Source organism: Perognathus longimembris, chromosome 28, assembly GCF_023159225.1.
Source record: "Perognathus longimembris pacificus isolate PPM17 chromosome 28, ASM2315922v1, whole genome shotgun sequence".
NCBI classification, from domain to species: Eukaryota; Metazoa; Chordata; class Mammalia; order Rodentia; family Heteromyidae; genus Perognathus; species Perognathus longimembris.
The window spans coordinates 88,206,196-88,222,941 of record NC_063188.1 but is presented as its reverse complement, the minus strand read 5'-3'; the positions used below and the strand labels follow the sequence as shown (position 1 = coordinate 88,222,941).

The 16,746-nt window shown below is 36.3% G+C and overlaps 1 protein-coding gene across 3 annotated transcripts in view; it reads left to right on the top strand.

Moving 5' to 3' along the window:
- The window catches only part of Sytl5 (synaptotagmin like 5), a 181,826-nt gene that overhangs the window by 79,427 nt on the left and 85,653 nt on the right, over positions 1–16,746 (top strand). For all 3 annotated transcript variants that reach the window (XM_048336560.1, XM_048336559.1, XM_048336561.1), the window contains exon 3: positions 4,622–5,106. In XM_048336560.1, coding sequence (XP_048192517.1) covers positions 4,988–5,106 — 119 coding nt within the window. In that variant the 5' untranslated portion in view covers positions 4,622–4,987. The remainder of the gene's footprint in view (positions 1–4,621; positions 5,107–16,746) is intronic.

Genomic DNA, 16,746 nt, shown 5'->3' with positions numbered 1-16,746 from the left:
CTCTAAGAGTGCTGAAAATCCATCTAACTCTGCTGTTGTCACACATTAACATTCAAACAAAAGCTTAGCTTTATTTGTGTTCATTTCAGAAGAGCACTCCCATAAACCTCATTTTTAAAGTTCCATTTCAAGTATCTAGTAATCAAATATATTCAGATATACTCTTTCTTCTGACTCAAGTGTCAAGCCTTATTGTTTTAAATATGCATTACTCAAAACAGACACATTTTAAATCGTACATCTCTGTATGATATTGTGAGAATATTTTATTACTGTACTATGTTTGATGATAAACATACATAATGAACCATCCAGACTTATCAGTGTACAAAGACAGCATAAAAACATATAAACGATGTCATCTTTCCAAACTTCTTAGCTCAATTCAGCAAGGCTACTAGTCAAAGAGGTCAGAATTCACATACAAAATATATACAGTGCCAGGTGCTGGCAATGATTACAAGTAGTTTACACATGTAATCCTGGCTCCTCAGGATTTTGAAATCTGAGGATCATGTTTCAAAGCCAGCCTGGGCAAGGAAGTCTGTGAAACCCTTAACTCCAATTAATCACCAGAAAGTCCAGAACTGAAGCTGTGGCTCAAGTGCTGGAGTACTAGTCTTGAGCACAAGCATTAAAAACTTAGAGACCAGAGCCCAGACTGTGTGTTCAAGCTAGTGCCAAAAAAAGTAGATAGACGATAGATGGTAGATAGATAGATATGTAAGTATATGTGTGTATATATATACATATACACATATGTATGTACACATAGAGATGGCAAAGAGTTGAAAAATTAAATAAAAATGATTTCTTCCTCCTAATTGGACTAGTGTTGACTGTGCCCCTTTGAGAGAATTCAGATATGACTTCTCATTTTGTTCTGCACTTGATTAAAGTGTCTATTGGGTAAAAGGTTCTCCAAGTGGAGCTATGAACCAGCTAAAGAGCAATCAATGGATGGATGGAGCATGTTTAGACAGATTAGTTGCAATACAGATCAGTCCTGCTTGCAAAGGACTCAGTAATTTAATTTGTTTGGCACATGATCAGCAATAGTTGAAACAAGGCTTTCCTCTAAATCAGATTCACTCTTGGACAAAGACTTGTACAGGAAGGCCACTTAACATGTGAAATATCTGGAAGAGGAATTACTTGTATGATTTTAGTGATTAATGGCATGAAAATTTACAAGATGATAGTTTCATTGTTTAGCGTGGAACGTGTGTGTTAGGAAACAAAGCTGTTTCCATTTAGGGGGCCCAGGTATCTCTTCTCTGACTACAATCTGAATAGATACCATCAATACTTAGTTATTTATCTCCATATCTATCTCCAAACACAGTTTTCTTTCCACCATCCAGTGTTCGTCCTGAAAGCTTGCATTGTCATCAATTCAATTTTCTCTTACAAAATTACAATCACAATTCAATAGTGCTTTCTGGAGAAAACATCCTGATTTTCTTGATAAAGATTTTGCTACTTCTGATCTTCTTGGCCACTCATTTACATACTAGCTCAGGTATAGGTGAGGAAAAAATCCATTTAGAGCTCATTTAATAAGCTCTCATCTTTTATATAATTTTGTATAACTTTGTTATACTTTTGTTTGGACTCTCATGCTGTCTTACTCCTTCCTCTCTCCCTCCCTCCCTCCATCTCTCTTTTCCTGCCTCTCTCCTTCTCTCCCCATCTCCCTCCTTATCTCCCTGCCTCTCTTCCTACATTTTTCTTTCCTTTTTCTCCATGATGCTGGAGATCACCTAAAGTATATCCCTAGCCCTTGGCTTTGGAGTCAGAGTTTTTTTTCTTATATCATAGCAAAGGCTAGCCTTGAACTCATAGTCTTTATGCCCCAACATTCTGGATGCTTGGATCACAAGTGTGTGCCACCACTGTCAGCTTCTCTGCCACTTTTATGTACAGCCTGTATTGTCACTTCCCTTCCTTTATCCTCCTTTCTGTAAAGATCTTTGGATTTTTGAAGGTAGGCTTATTTATAGCCTAAGACATGGATAACTGTTGGCTTCACTTTAAATATTTTGTTTTGTTTTGTTTTGTTTTTTGGCCGGTCCTGGGCCTTGGACTCAGGGCCTAAGCACTGTCCCTGGCTTCTTCCCGCTCAAGGCTAGCACTCTGCCCCTTGAGCCACAGCGCCGCTTCTGGCCATTTTCTGTATATGTGGTGCTGGGGAATCGAACCTAGGGCCTCGTGTATCCAAGGCAGGCACTCTTGCCACTAAGGCTATATCCCCAGCCCCCACTTTAAATATTTTTATAGCTCCCAACTCCTTGAGTAGTTTCTAAATGTGATCCTGTAGAATATTCATGTAGGATATTCTAAATCTCACATTTTACACACGTCTTTATGTGAACCTGGCTCATCATGATAACATATTCAGCCTCTGAGTTTCTAATTATTTTTCCGATTTCATTATAAAACCAGATGAGACAATGCAAGGGCTGGAAAAACCAATTGTATTTTTTATCTTAGGAGAGGCTGCAACTGACAGTAAAGCCAAAACCAAACCATTAAAGTGTCTGCAATGCTCCTTTTGCTTTGAATGTTATTGCTTCCTGATTATTTTAACCTTGAAACCCTCTGATCCTTGCTGCCTATGAAGCTTCAGAGATGGGAAAAAGGACTGTGAAGGGAATCAGGGTGGAATACATCGACCTGGGCACTTTCCATGGAGGGGGCTACCACTGAGTCTATAGGAAACAGTTCAGTTTTGAATCATATCTGTAAAGTTCTGATTTGGTGCACACCGAGCAGGACAAACTCATAGGGGATTTGGAAAGTCAGGGAAGCTGTAGATAAGGTTCTGTCCCTTTAGGTTGCCTGAAGTTTGGGGATCAGCCTGACTTTAGGACTGTAATTCATTGAGCTGAGAGGAAGCTGAGGGACAATTTCTTGCTATGAAACGCAATCACAAAAGCTGGTAGATCACTCTAAGAATCGCTGTTCTCAAGAGGCTGTACAGAAAGCCAGGCATTGGTGGCTTGTACCTATAATTCTAGCTAGTCAAGAGGCTAAGACCTGAGGATTGAGGTTTGAATCCAGCCCAGGCAGGAAAGTCCATGAGACTCTCATCTGCAATTAACCACCAGAAAACTGGAAGTGATGCTGTGGCTCAAGGCAGTAGAGAGCCAGCCTAGAGCAAAAAAGCTCAGGGACAGCACCTAGGCCCTGAGTTGAAGTCTCACAACTGACGGAGAAAATAAGAGGCTATACAGAGAGAAAATCCAGACACCAAACCAGTGAAACTCTGGATATTACCAAATTATTACAGTATTCCTATGTGCACTGCAGTGTTGCCACCAAAATTGATATATCTTCCCATGTTTTAGCCATACACATACATACACACGTGTGCACACATATACACATATCAGCACTTTTGCATTTGGGGGCCACTAGTAAGTAAAGCAAAGGTTGCTTGAATGCAAGTACTATATAAAAATAAACAAGATGGCTATAAAATTGGTAATGGGCAGGTTGTCTATACAGTGTGGATACACTGAACAAAGACAGAAGTTCCCCATGGGATGAAGTAGGATGCCACAAGAATTTATCACATCACATTGCTCAGAAGGGTGAAAAATTTAAAACCTAGAATTTTTTCTGTTTATTGTTTTGAGACTAAAGTTGACTTCAGGTAACTGATACTACAAAGTAAAACTTCAGGTGACATGGCACTATTGTGTATAATACCTAGAATAATTCAAAAACAACAACTTAATCATGTGATATAAACACCTGTTTTGAGAGTAAATTATTACTCAGGTGCTGGTGGCTCATGCCTATAATCCTAGTTACTCAGGAGCCTCAGATCTGAAGATCTTGGTTCAAAGCCTGCCTGGGCAGGAAAGTCTGTGAGATTCTTACCTCCAATTAAACAAAAGAAAACCAGAAATGGAGCTGTGGCTCAAATAGTAGAGTACTAGCCTTGAGTTGAAGAGTTCAGAGACAGTACCCAGGCCCAGAGTTCAAGCCCCCCCGACTGACAAAAAGAAATTATGACCTGAAATATTTGAAGCCTTTATGTTCTCCTTTCTGATTATATGGCTCTCTGTTCCCATCTTCAGTCTTCATGGGAATTATGCAATATACATATACAATAGGTATATGTATTCATAAATCAAATATGTTATGATTTATACCTTTCATATATTATGATTATTCTGTATGATTTTTTTTCTGTAAGTTAACTTTTTGCATTTAGAATTTTTAGGAGTGTAGGTTGACACCTATAGCACCAGTTCATTTGTTTCACCAGCACTCACATTTATGGTACTAGCTGTGGTACTAGCTGTAGGGAAGGAGATATGAGAGGGTCCCAAAGCAGTGACTCAATTCCATTGTGAGAGAGGTGATGGAATCTAGCTGGCAGATGTATATAATTACAATGGAGGAAACAAAATTTACACAGAGAATCTGGAATCACTTCAGTGTATCACTTTTTAGTAAGAAAAGCATAAAACAAGTAATTAGTAAGTGCATGTTTGAGGTTTTTCTAAATTAGATGCCTCAATATTTAAAAAAATGTAGGTAGCTTTACCAGTAAGGTGGGGAAAATGACCTAATTATTTTTCCTCTCTTTTGTTGTTCTACCTTTCAGTGTTTTCTGCCTTCACTCCCAGGGAATGTGATTCCTTCTCTGGGGATTGTGAAGGATTGAGGTTGAGCATCATTAGTGAAACTCAGCTGCTGCTTGACTGAACACCACAGCAGAGGCTTTCAAGACCTTTCTCAGTTAAAACAATAATGACTTTCTTAGAATGCATTCCCAAGAAAGCCTATTTTCTGTTTAGACCGAAAGAATTCCTAGCCATTGTCAGCATTTCTACAGACACGTTATAAAAACCACTTTTAACTTAACAACTAAGTGACTCTGGGTTTGTCTTGGAAACCTTAACAGTTGTACAGATCAATTTACCTTCTGGAAGATTCAACCACTGCTCTTCAGAGCTGCTGCTGAAGTATCATGTCTAAGAACTCGGAGTTCATCAATCTGTCATTTTTATTAGATCATGAGAAGGAAATGATCCTCGGAGTCCTAAAGAGAGATGAATATTTGAAAAAAGTGGAAGACAAGAGAATAAGGTAATGTCCTTTTATTGTTTTAGCCCTCCTTAACTGCTTTCAGTTAGATGAGAAATATGGTAAATTCAACTAAACTGCAGACAAGTTGTCGGTCTGGGATTTTTATCACTTCCCAGAAGTATTCTAAGTATTAGAAAATGTTGTTAGTACTATGTCATTTAACAAACTAAGAGCATGGATTTGAACTAGTAATAGAGTATTGAAGAGAAAACTCCTAGTAATATCATAACTAGTACTTGAAAACTACCCATGTTTGAGTACCAACTCAGGCACATATTAACTATGTGACTTGGAGAAAGTTAATTATTATAGTTTAGATCTAGACTGTTCCCCAGCCTGTGGATCTATTGGGAGATTGTAGAACATTTAAGAAAGATGACTGACATGGGCACAGTTGAGATTCACATTCCCTTTGTATAATACTTATATTTATCTGGCTTCCTGAGTATTATCTGACCCATGTTTCAGCCAGTATCCATGTTGATTGGCTGCATGATCTGCTCTGAATTACCCCATTATTCTGATTGGTTGCTGCCTGCACTGCCTGTACTGTGCAGCTGTAAAATGTATTTGCTCATTACATTTTACCCCTGAAGATAGGATACACATAAATACATAAGAAGAATGTTCCCTCCTTGGTTACTGTAGCTGTGTAATGTGGAGCTCATGTGTCTTGTAAAACTTTTCAAACTATAGTCTGAAGCTCATGTTTATTCCTTAATTAAATTAAATTTTTAAAAGATTGAGATGAGGTGAGTCAGAATTGTATCTAGGCCTCATGCATAATCAGCATGCACTCTACTACTGGGCCATATCACCAGCCCATGAATCTTATATTTATTTTTCTTGAGGAAAAAATGTTGTCATCCCCATAGAAGACCCCACCACAGAGCATGTCGTGCTGGTGATACCTGATACTCAGCCGAACAAAGAGCACTCGGGCTTGGGAAGCGAGCACTCCATCCATTTCTTCTCTAGACTGATGCAAATGAAGAGTTTGCAATAATGTCTAAAGACCTTTGAGCCACCACCTAGAGAAGCAGGCATCTGGATGGCATTCTTTTATGCCTTGATATAGAGGGTGATGTGGAGGGTTGACTGCAGGCCAGATAGGGCAGAGGCTGCTGGGAGATGGCCCAACTTCTAGGGATATCTAGTAGTCTACTGTTAGCTAGGGAAAGGGCCCATGTTACAGTTATTAAAAGAACAAATCCTTTACAAATAAAGATGGAGAGGGATGATATAATTTTCTTTTAGCATATTGAATTAGTGATATTATTTTATAACTGAATTCCATACTAGCAAACTCATTATGTTATTTTATGACATATTTTCATACTGATTGATGGAGTAGTTCTCATCATTTAAATTTAAGGAACATTTTATTTCCTCAAATATTATTTCATTAACTTTATAGGTTGGTGCATGTGTGATTTTTAAAATGGTACTCTGGAGCAGCAACACTGAATTTCCTCGTTTGTATTTTAGTGTATGATAATGGAAGTATATTGAGGTGAAAAAAACAGTACAAACTGAAAATAAAGAAAATCTATTTACACTGATGGTTTGGGAAAAAAAGAAATAATACTAATAGAACAAATGGAGGTGTGGAAAAAGTATACTAAGGAAGTGCAGAAATGTAATGCAGAATAATATATATGACTATAGAACATCTAGAGTGAGAATTTTTCACGAATTAATTTTTCAATTGATAAATGTGGCATATTGTTCACTGAATCTAATAAAATAATTTCTTTTAAAATACAAAAAAAATGTTGTCATCATGTTATCTTACCAGGTTGCAAAAATACTCAGTGTGCCTGGACCAGGATCCTTACAACTAGAACTACATTGAAATATACCCTGAAGGCTTTACTTTTCCTAGGAATTTAACCAAGTCTTGAAGAAACAAATTTTTTTAATTAAAATCATGGTATTTTCTGTGCCTAGGATTTATGTGGCAGCAAAACAAAGTTAATCATTTTAAAGCAGTCAATTATAATTTTGCACTACTAGCCCAATCATGAAAGTTACTAAATGTCCTAATGCACTGCAAAAAATTACATTGTTGATGGGCAATTACATAATAGCTACTTAGTGATGATGCTCTAAGGGAAATTAAAAAGCACTCTTTTAGGGAGAGATAATTTAATAACAAGATCTTAAGAAGCATTGAAAAGTAGTAAATAGGATTTGTTCAGAATATTTGCTTCTGGCATTTGCATTAACTTTTTAGAACTCATCTATTATATTCCCAATTTCCTTCCCTTTTCAATTTTTCTTTTTTTATTTGCTACAAAGGTATTCAGTCAAGCTGTATAATATACAACAGAGATGTTAAGAACAATGGCAATAATCATTTCTTGGATTTTAAGTCTTTTTTTGAGAATAACAGAAGAAAGGCTCTCTTAAAACCCAAGGGAACATTTCATAGGAAAATATGTATTTTTTAAAGCTATGGTTTTCCCCTTATTTAATAACAACAGTGGCTCTTATTTACTGAGCATACATGTATTAAGTATATTGCTTTATTTTGTTCTAAGTCCCCAGGATAAGAGATCAAGCTAGATGACTCAGACCCGGTTACTCTTTGTGTTTTGAGAAATCATGCCACAGTTGGTGGCATAATGTTTAGAGTACAAGCTGTTGAATCATGATCCACAATTCAAATCTTAGATGTACCATGAGACACTTGAGAGATATTTTCATAGATTAATCTAGTTTCCTTATTTGACAGCACAGAAATAATATTAGCTACCTCATAAGTTTTGCTGTTAAGATTAAAGCTAATATTATAAAGACAAACATAAGCACTTGGTAAGCTCTTGATATGGTCATGATCCCTGTTGTTGGCTGTTTCCTTGTGCAGTAGACACAAACAGTGCTGTGTTTAGATCCCCTGAGGTTCCTTTGTTGGATCTGTGCTCTCATCTCCTAGTTTCATATGCTTTACTTCCAAAGGACTTACACCTTCTACTTTATTAAGGGAAAATCTAACAGGAATTTCCCACAGAATTACAGAGCCACAAGTGAAAGATAAATGGAACTAACCTGGATAGCAAAAAAACAATGGCTAACAGAAAAACCACGTGGCTAAGACAGGGCATTTCTTGAAATATAGCTTACTCTCCAGAGTATCCTATATTGTCATACTGAGGCTGGACATAAAAATCATAACTTTTCTTGGCCTATCCCCTGCCCTTTCCTGCCTCCCTTACTCCTTTACCGATTTTCCCCAAGAGTACATCAGATAAATCACTTTCATTTCTGCCAAGTCCAGCCTGAGACACTGTAAAACTTGTAGTACTGAAAGTTTTGCTATTGAACAAACTTTGTTTCATGAAAAAAATAAATATCCTAAGTCTAGGAGTGAACATTCAAATGAAATATTCTTTATTTACTCAATCTGCAAGTTAAGATGGTCCCCACAATTGTTATCATAGTTATCAAGATTTATGGTAAAGAAAGAGTTGAGACAGTAAAGCCCAGATTCACTATCTTGGTCAGATAGTATAATTTTCTCTTGCCATTTTACCTTCTAAAATATTCTGGTTCTCTCTCCTTTTACTATGAGGTTAAATACAACCTGAATTTAGTTCAGAGTAGCTTAAGTCTGACTCATCAGCTCTTCATGATAACTGAGTTCTACAAACAATTTTGATAACTTGATTTATTAGAAAACATTATGAACTGTAGGAGGACAGGATGGTATGAAATAAGACCCTACAGGTATTCTGGTATAGAATTCAAGGACTCTATGACCATGAATTGAGGAAACATTATATATTTATTTTATATAAAAATTAAAATAAAATTTTACAACTTTAGTTACTTGTAGACAGTAAATTACAGTAGTACTACATGGACCTGTGGCTGCAGAGTTATAGAAACTATAATGCCAAATTGATGCAACAAAATTTCAAAATATTGTTTATGCTCATCAGTACTTTAAAAGTGTGGTATTTATGTCAGCCACAGGATTTTATTTTTAAGATTTTAATAACTGGGCTGGGATGTAGCTCAGTGGCAAAGCGCTTGCCTAGCAAGTGCAACGTCCTCGGTTTGATCCCCAGTACCAAAAAAGAAAACACACACACAAAAAAGATTTTAATAACTGTAATTTGGTGCAGCCAATTTTTTGTAAACATGTGAAATATGTAATATACAGACAAAACTTGATTCTGAGAAGGAGGTCCTTAAGCTTCATCATATTGGTAGTGGGCTCCAGGAACATTAAAGTGTATAATACAAACACTCACAGTCCAGTGAGGGAGAAAGGTGTGGTTGCCTTAGCTTGAAGCCAGTCAAGAGCAATACAAGAGAAATACAGTCACAAGAGAAATACAATTCCTTATTATTATTTTTTATTTTCTCCAGATCTTCAACAGATCAGGCAAAGATCAACTTTACTGGGCCAGGCAATCTACTTTATACAGCCTACTGATTCAAACATTAATCTCATTTACAAAACTGGATAACGAAGCAATCAAAAACAATATTCAGCCAATTTATCTTGTCACCCAGTAGCACAGTTAAGTGAACTTTTTCTCAGAGATTTATATTAGTTATTGCCCCGTCCCATAATTTTGTGAGTTTTATAGCTAACGCTGTCTTTGAATTCCTGTTTGTGTAGCTCTCTCTCTCTCTCTCTCTCTCTCTCTCTCTCTCTCTCTGCATCTAACCCTTGTGGCTGTGTCTTACTCTATTTGTGCCAGATCAGACAGAGAACTTAGTTCTTTTCCTTAAATACCTCCCCCAAGCTATCAACATGGGGAATTTAGCTATGAAACACTTTATTGAAACAACAAAGAAATATACTACAGAGATGTAAATTGATGTTTTGTAGGAGTCTAAAGGATAAAGTAATTATAAATAAAATAGAAATTGGAAGGATGCTTTGATCTTGGCTTTGAAATGAGAAAAGGATTTCCAGATTATTCAATGTAGGTCAGCTGTGTTTCAGTTCTTCATGATGTGCTACTAAATGGCCTTTATACAGGTTCAGAAGAAAATAGAAGCCAAATAATTTCTTTAAGCCAAATAATTTTTAACTTGTTTTTCTTTTCTTTTTTGGTACTGGAGATTGAACCCAGGACATTGCACTTCCTATAGAAGCACTTTGCCACGGAGCTATATCCTAGCCCACATTTTTAAGAAGTACAAAAATTAGGTGAGGAATGTCCTTAGTGGTAGAGTGCTTGCCTAGCATGCATGAAACCCTGAGTTCGATTCCTCAATACCACATAAACAGAAAAGACTGGAAGTGGCATTGTAGCTTCAAGGGATGGAGTGCTAGCTTTGAGCAAAAAGAAACTCAGATGTAGCACCTAGGCCGAGTTCAAGCCCCAGGACTGGCAAAAAAAAATTACAAAAATTATAAAGAAAATGACCTGAAATACTAGGAAATTGTCATTTGGGTGTTTGAGTAGGTTTTTCCAATGAGATGTAAACTTAAGGGAAAAGTATATTGAATGACTACTGTATATTAAGCCTGGTGTAATTAACACAGCCTCTGAAGTGTGGCATTAAGTTGGCACTGGTCTTAGGGGGTTCATATAGATGTTCTATACTTGAAAGGCAAATGGAAGCCTGATAATTTTCCTCTAGGCATAAATCATAGTCTAGTGGCGAGGCATCTATCTAATACCATCACTTTCTAGATTCTTCTAAGAGGCTCATATATTATATATGTATATACATATATAAATATACACATATACATGTACATACATATATATTTTCATATACATATATTACATATATGTGTGAACACACACGCACACACAGACACACATATGTATACTTTTTTCTTTCAAACTAAGCAGGAAGGAGTGGTAGGAAACAACTAGACACACATAAGGAAGTAAGACAGGTTAAAATGGTCTCTGGGGAGAACAAATCACTCAGATTTATTGCTGGCTCTAATTTAGTGAAGAAAAGGTGAAGAACTGTTGTGAAGGAAATTGAGCTCTCAATAGTAATTGTGGGTAGAAAAAATACCAAATTTGTGGCCATAGACAGAAATCATTGATTATATTTTATCTTAGATGTTTTTCTATCTTTGTCCCAGATTAAGATAAGGTATATATGTGCCAAAATATCAATCTAACAATCTTAAGAGGCACTAGGTAGGATCAGAGGAGATCTTCTCCCCTACCCTGCCCTTGTCATCTGTGGCAGAAAGAAAAAACATCAATTTAAAACATCTCATTAACAAATTCTTACTCCACTTGATCTCCTGCACCTAGAAACAAATGGTGCGAAATATCTACTTGGTGGTACTGGTGTAGAATAACAGTTTTCCAAATGAATTGCAGCAGTTCATTCATCAGCAATATTCTCGTAAGGGGATGCCATTTCCATTAGACTATCATACATGGAAACAGTAGCTGCTCTTATATTCTCTTTTATACCTAATCTTCACCTCACCTCAATGGTAGATATTATTAGATGCTGTACAGTATACATTTCTCCTTCCTTCCTCCATATATGTATCTGCTTTTCTCAGTTGTAGCAGATTTTTAAAAATAATTAACCTCTAAGACTAAGGTTCTTAAGGACATTAGTATTGGTTTGCACAAGATTATGAGGACAAAGATGGCCCACTCAGACATATAACCTAGAGTTTATGTAAGTTTTTATTCCCCCGCCGGACATTTCTAATGAATCATGCTATCCTCGTTTGGAAGGATAAAGGCCAGCACATTGATGAAGCTAATCCAAAAGAATAGCTGAAAATTAGCCAAGCATCGGTGGCTCACACCTGTGATCCTAGCTACTCAAGAGGCTGAGTTCTGAGGATCAGGTCCTATGCTATCCCAGGTACCAACAAAAAGCCAGATATAGTGGTGTAGTGTGGTTCAAGTGATAGAGTGCCAACCTTCAGTGAAAAAGCTAAGGGACCAGTGCCCAGGCCCCAGTTTCAAGCCCCATTACTCACCCTACCCTACACACAAAAGAAGGCTGAAAATTATGGTAAACATTCTGATGTACTAGAACCTGACTCTGAGGTTCTTACTTAAACAATATAATGCTTCCTAATTATTTTTAGTAGTTTGAGTCAGGTTTTATATTATATACAACAAAAGCTATTGTATCATTTCCAAGAACCAGAATACATCAACATTTCTTAAGGCCATTTCTATAATCTATATATAGTCAACATTTCTTGGCCTTCTATAGGCTAACTACAGTTTTAGAGAGAAGTTCTGGGGATTGAGCTCAGGTCCTTGTCTATGCTATTGAGCCACCTCCACCCCAAGTGGTCATTTTCATTGCCAGATTAACAAAGTTATAGATAAGACCCATTATATCCATGGTATAGACCAGCAGGCAGCATTTTCTTCTTCTGTAAAGGACCAGAGAGTAAATATTTTAGCTTCACAAGCCATATCTTCTATTTATGCACTCCACCTGCTTTACCACTGTAATAGGAAAACGACAATAGGCAATATACAAGCAAACACATATGTATGTATTCTATTATAATCTTCTCTTTTTCATCACTGTATATTAATTATATAAAGGAGTTTCATTGTGATGCTTACATACAAGTATATGCATTTGATGAGATTCACCCTTTCTCTTCCTCTTCCTTATTCCCCTTGTCCTTTTAAAACAATTTCTCCTAGTTTTTACTATTCTATTCTAATAAAATTCTATTTATAAAGGTAAGCAGGGGGGTGGCCTTTGGTATTGAAGCCAATACCCTGGTGGTAAGTTTTAGCATACAGCTGCATACATCTAAAAGACTTGATACCTATCTCAGGGAGAAGCAGGGACAGCTATTTTCCAGGAGAATCATTGCATAGAGGTAGATTAGAGACAGCAGTGTGAAAATGGATGATTTTACAGGGTGACTTTATCTTCAGATTATACCTTACTCACTCAGTAGTGCTTCAATTTACATAACTTTTATTCCCTATAGTAGAAGAATGTTAAGAAATCTAGAAAATATTAAGGGTCTGCAAAATTGCAAGGGAAGGATTGCAAATTCATTTTCTAAGTGAGGTAAGATCTATTTAGAGTTCCATTTACAGATAAGGAAAGTGGCATGTAAAATGAACTTTAGGAGTGGCAAAACTGAAATTTACCACCTTGCAGTCTGGTTCCAACTTCCAGTTTTGTACCACATGGAACTTTGGGATGATTGACCTGACCTCTCAGCAGACGAAAAAGAAAAAAGAGACTAAACTAGCCAATGTCTACCTCACATTAGTGAGTGTTCTATGCAATTCACAAATATGTCCTTATTCCATCTTCTTGTCATTCCAAAAAGTGTGTATTGTAATGAATGATGGATATGGCAAGTGAAACAGAAAAGATTCATCTTTTTGCTTAGCCAATAAACAGAGCTGAAATTCTTTCATTTCATACTTTTTCTATGCTTCTGTAATAACTACACCCACTTGTTGACCCCTGTTGAAAGCCTACCCACATCCTTACTAATAGCTATCAGGGGAAAAAAAGAAGCAAAACAGAAAACATTGCATTAGCCTGGTATTTACTGACAGATCTGACCTATAAGCTTTATAGCATTATTCAAAGTTACTATAATTTGTATTCAGTATGAAAACTGACAAGAATTCTTTATGTTGTTCTACTCTTCGTGCTGCCAAAAAGCCAAAATCTAAATGTATCAGATTTTGAACTACATATCTGGCTCCATAGAAATGGACAAGTAAACAAGCCAGAACTTAGTAATATCAAAAGATCATATACTGCAGCCTGGAAATTGCCATTCCATTTATGTTTTTTTCTTTATATAGCTTATTCCTTCAGTTCAGTCCTAGGGGAAGGGAAGGAAAGAGAAATAAGAGGAGAAAGTATAGTCGGATTGGCTATTTGGAAGGCAACATGTAAGCTAAATATTTGGTTCCAAGGGATTAGCTGTTATCTCAAGAGTTATATATTCAGCCTGTAAGTTAGGAAGACCAATGAATGCTAAGCAATAAGATCCTTTTAACACTCTACAAATGTTTGATCTTCAAGGCCATTCATTTTTCCAAATCCTAGCACTCTACCAATAAGAAACAAATTTGATTGACATTCTCAAAAGCCTAAATAGCTAGTGTTTTCATAAAACAACAGGAAAGCTAGTGGATGGGACTTCTAGTTTGGTAAACGTTTGAATTAACAGAAATTCCCAGCATGAACATGCTGGTTTCCTAATAGCAATCAAACTAGTAATGAGTCACAGAGTAACAAAGAATGACCCAGCTCTTCCTTAAATGAATTTAAAAGTTTGTGAAGCTTTCATACCAAGATCTTACTTATTTCTATATAAGAATATATAATATAGGGAAAGTGGGAAGAAAACTGACATTTGGTACTCCACATAGTTTTCTCCAAGTAGTTCTTACTTATAGAATTTATAAGCATCAGGCCATAAATACCTGATATTTGGAGACATGTAAAATATCAGACTGTTCAAGTAAATAAACATATATTTTCCACACCATTTTGTTCAAAACAGTCATAAATTAGTCAGTTACCTGTCTAGAGTTTATATATAGGTAGATATATTATACAATATAATATATACACATATATATGTACTTGTATCTATAAATATATGTTATTTTATATATGTATCAAATAATACCATATCATATTAGAGATAATGATTGTATATAGAAATGGAGAGAAAAGTAGACTATATCTTTCAAGACAAATACATATATAAGAGGGAGAGAGATAAAGAAGAGAGGAAAAAAGCAAGAGACATAAGAGAGATTTTCTCTCTGTATCATGGCTCTTCCCCTATATTCCCATCTGGGAATCTTTCTCTTTGTGTAATATCTCTAGCTAAAATTGGAGTTGAGTTTATACACATCCAAAAAACTACCTTTCCCTTTTACTGTAAGTCACAGTGGAAGAGAACAATAAAGTGCATGTAATATAGAATATGAGTGAATGTTAGGACTGAGGCTCAGACACATTTTGTCTTCTAATATATGTCAATTCATAAGAAAATATTTAATAATTTTTCTTGGGAAAAATATGTCTTTTATTTCTAAGTAAATAAATCAAAATTTTCACTTCTAAAAATGTCATCTTTCATTTTAGATTTTAGGCATATGACCATCTTATCTCCATGGTAGTATCATAGGAATTTTCCCCATATTAATTACAAGTTGTGGCTTAGTTTAAAACTGTAAAAGATTAAGCTAATATGCATTTAGTAATTTTTCTAATAATTATTGCAGAACAATTAAATATATAACCAGTGAACATTTAATGAAAATAACTGAAATAAAAAATTTACACAGCAAGGACATTTGAAAGTTCTTAAAACTCGATAATGCTCCTTAAGTGGAGCTGTGCAGCTCAAAGTAATAGAGTGCTAGTCTTGCACAAAAGAACTTAGGGACAGCGCCCAGGTCCTGGATTCAAGCCTTACGACAGACGGGATTGGGGGGGGGGGGGGAAGGGGAGCAAAAGAAGACAATAAAAAAACTGAAAAAATAGGTTTAGTTAAGAGCTTAAAAGTCTTTTAGAAAAAACCAAGGGACTGTGTCAAGGCCTTGAGTTCAAGCCCCATTACCGGCACGCTCAAACGTACACACACACACACACACACACACACACACACACACACACACACACGACGCACAAAAAGTAATGTTTTGAAATGACGCATATAAGAAAAAAAAACGGGGGCTGGAAATATGGCATAGTGTTATAGTGCTTGCCTCCTATACATGAAGCCCTGAGTTCAATTCCTCAGCACCACGTATATAGAAAAAGCCAGAAGGGGCCCTGTGGCTCAAGTGGTAGAGTACTAGCCTTGAGAAAAAAAAAAAAAGCAGCCAGGGACAGTGCTCAGGCCCTGAATGCAAGCTCCAGGACTGGCAAAAAAAAAAAAAAAACCAGAAAGGGAAATGTATGTATTTATCCATAATGAATTTCAAATAAATGGTGACTTGACTTCTCCTGTGCCATATACTGATACTGACAGCTAATAAAGATACCACAAATGTTTGTTAAAATAACCCTCATAGATGAAAACACAAATCCTCATAAATATCACCTAAAAAGACAAAGTCGGAAAAGTTAAGTACTGATAGCTGAGCATATGCCCCTTCCTCAAATACTTAAAATAATCTACTTTATATAGACCCAATTGAGAGACACTGTAGAGATGACTTCAGCAAAATATATATTAAAGACTAAAACCAAAACCCTCTAATATGTGCCTAAATTCAGCAACAGAAGTGGTTTTGAAGAAATTTTTTTTCAATTTCTTTCCATCAAGTCAATTTTATTGTCAAAGCAATCATCTTTAAAAGCCCAGTGATTTATCCTTGTTTCTTAAAGACATGTGACTTTGCTACTTTTTGCTCCACTGGTTCTGTCTCTACCTCCACTTTTTCTGAGTAATTTATCATAGGATAAATCAGGAGATCACAGAATGTTCTGCTATTTGTGATAATTGGGTAAGATATTCTTGGGGTTTCTAACTATTAAAACGCGGGCTGGGGATAAGGGATAGTGGCAAGAGTGCTTGCCCCGTATAGATGAAGCCCTGGGTTCGATTCCCCAGCACCACATATACAGAAAGCTGCCAGAAGTGGCGCTGTGGCTCACCCTGAGCCAAAAAAGAAACCAGGGGCAGTGCTCAGGCCCTGAGTCCAAGCT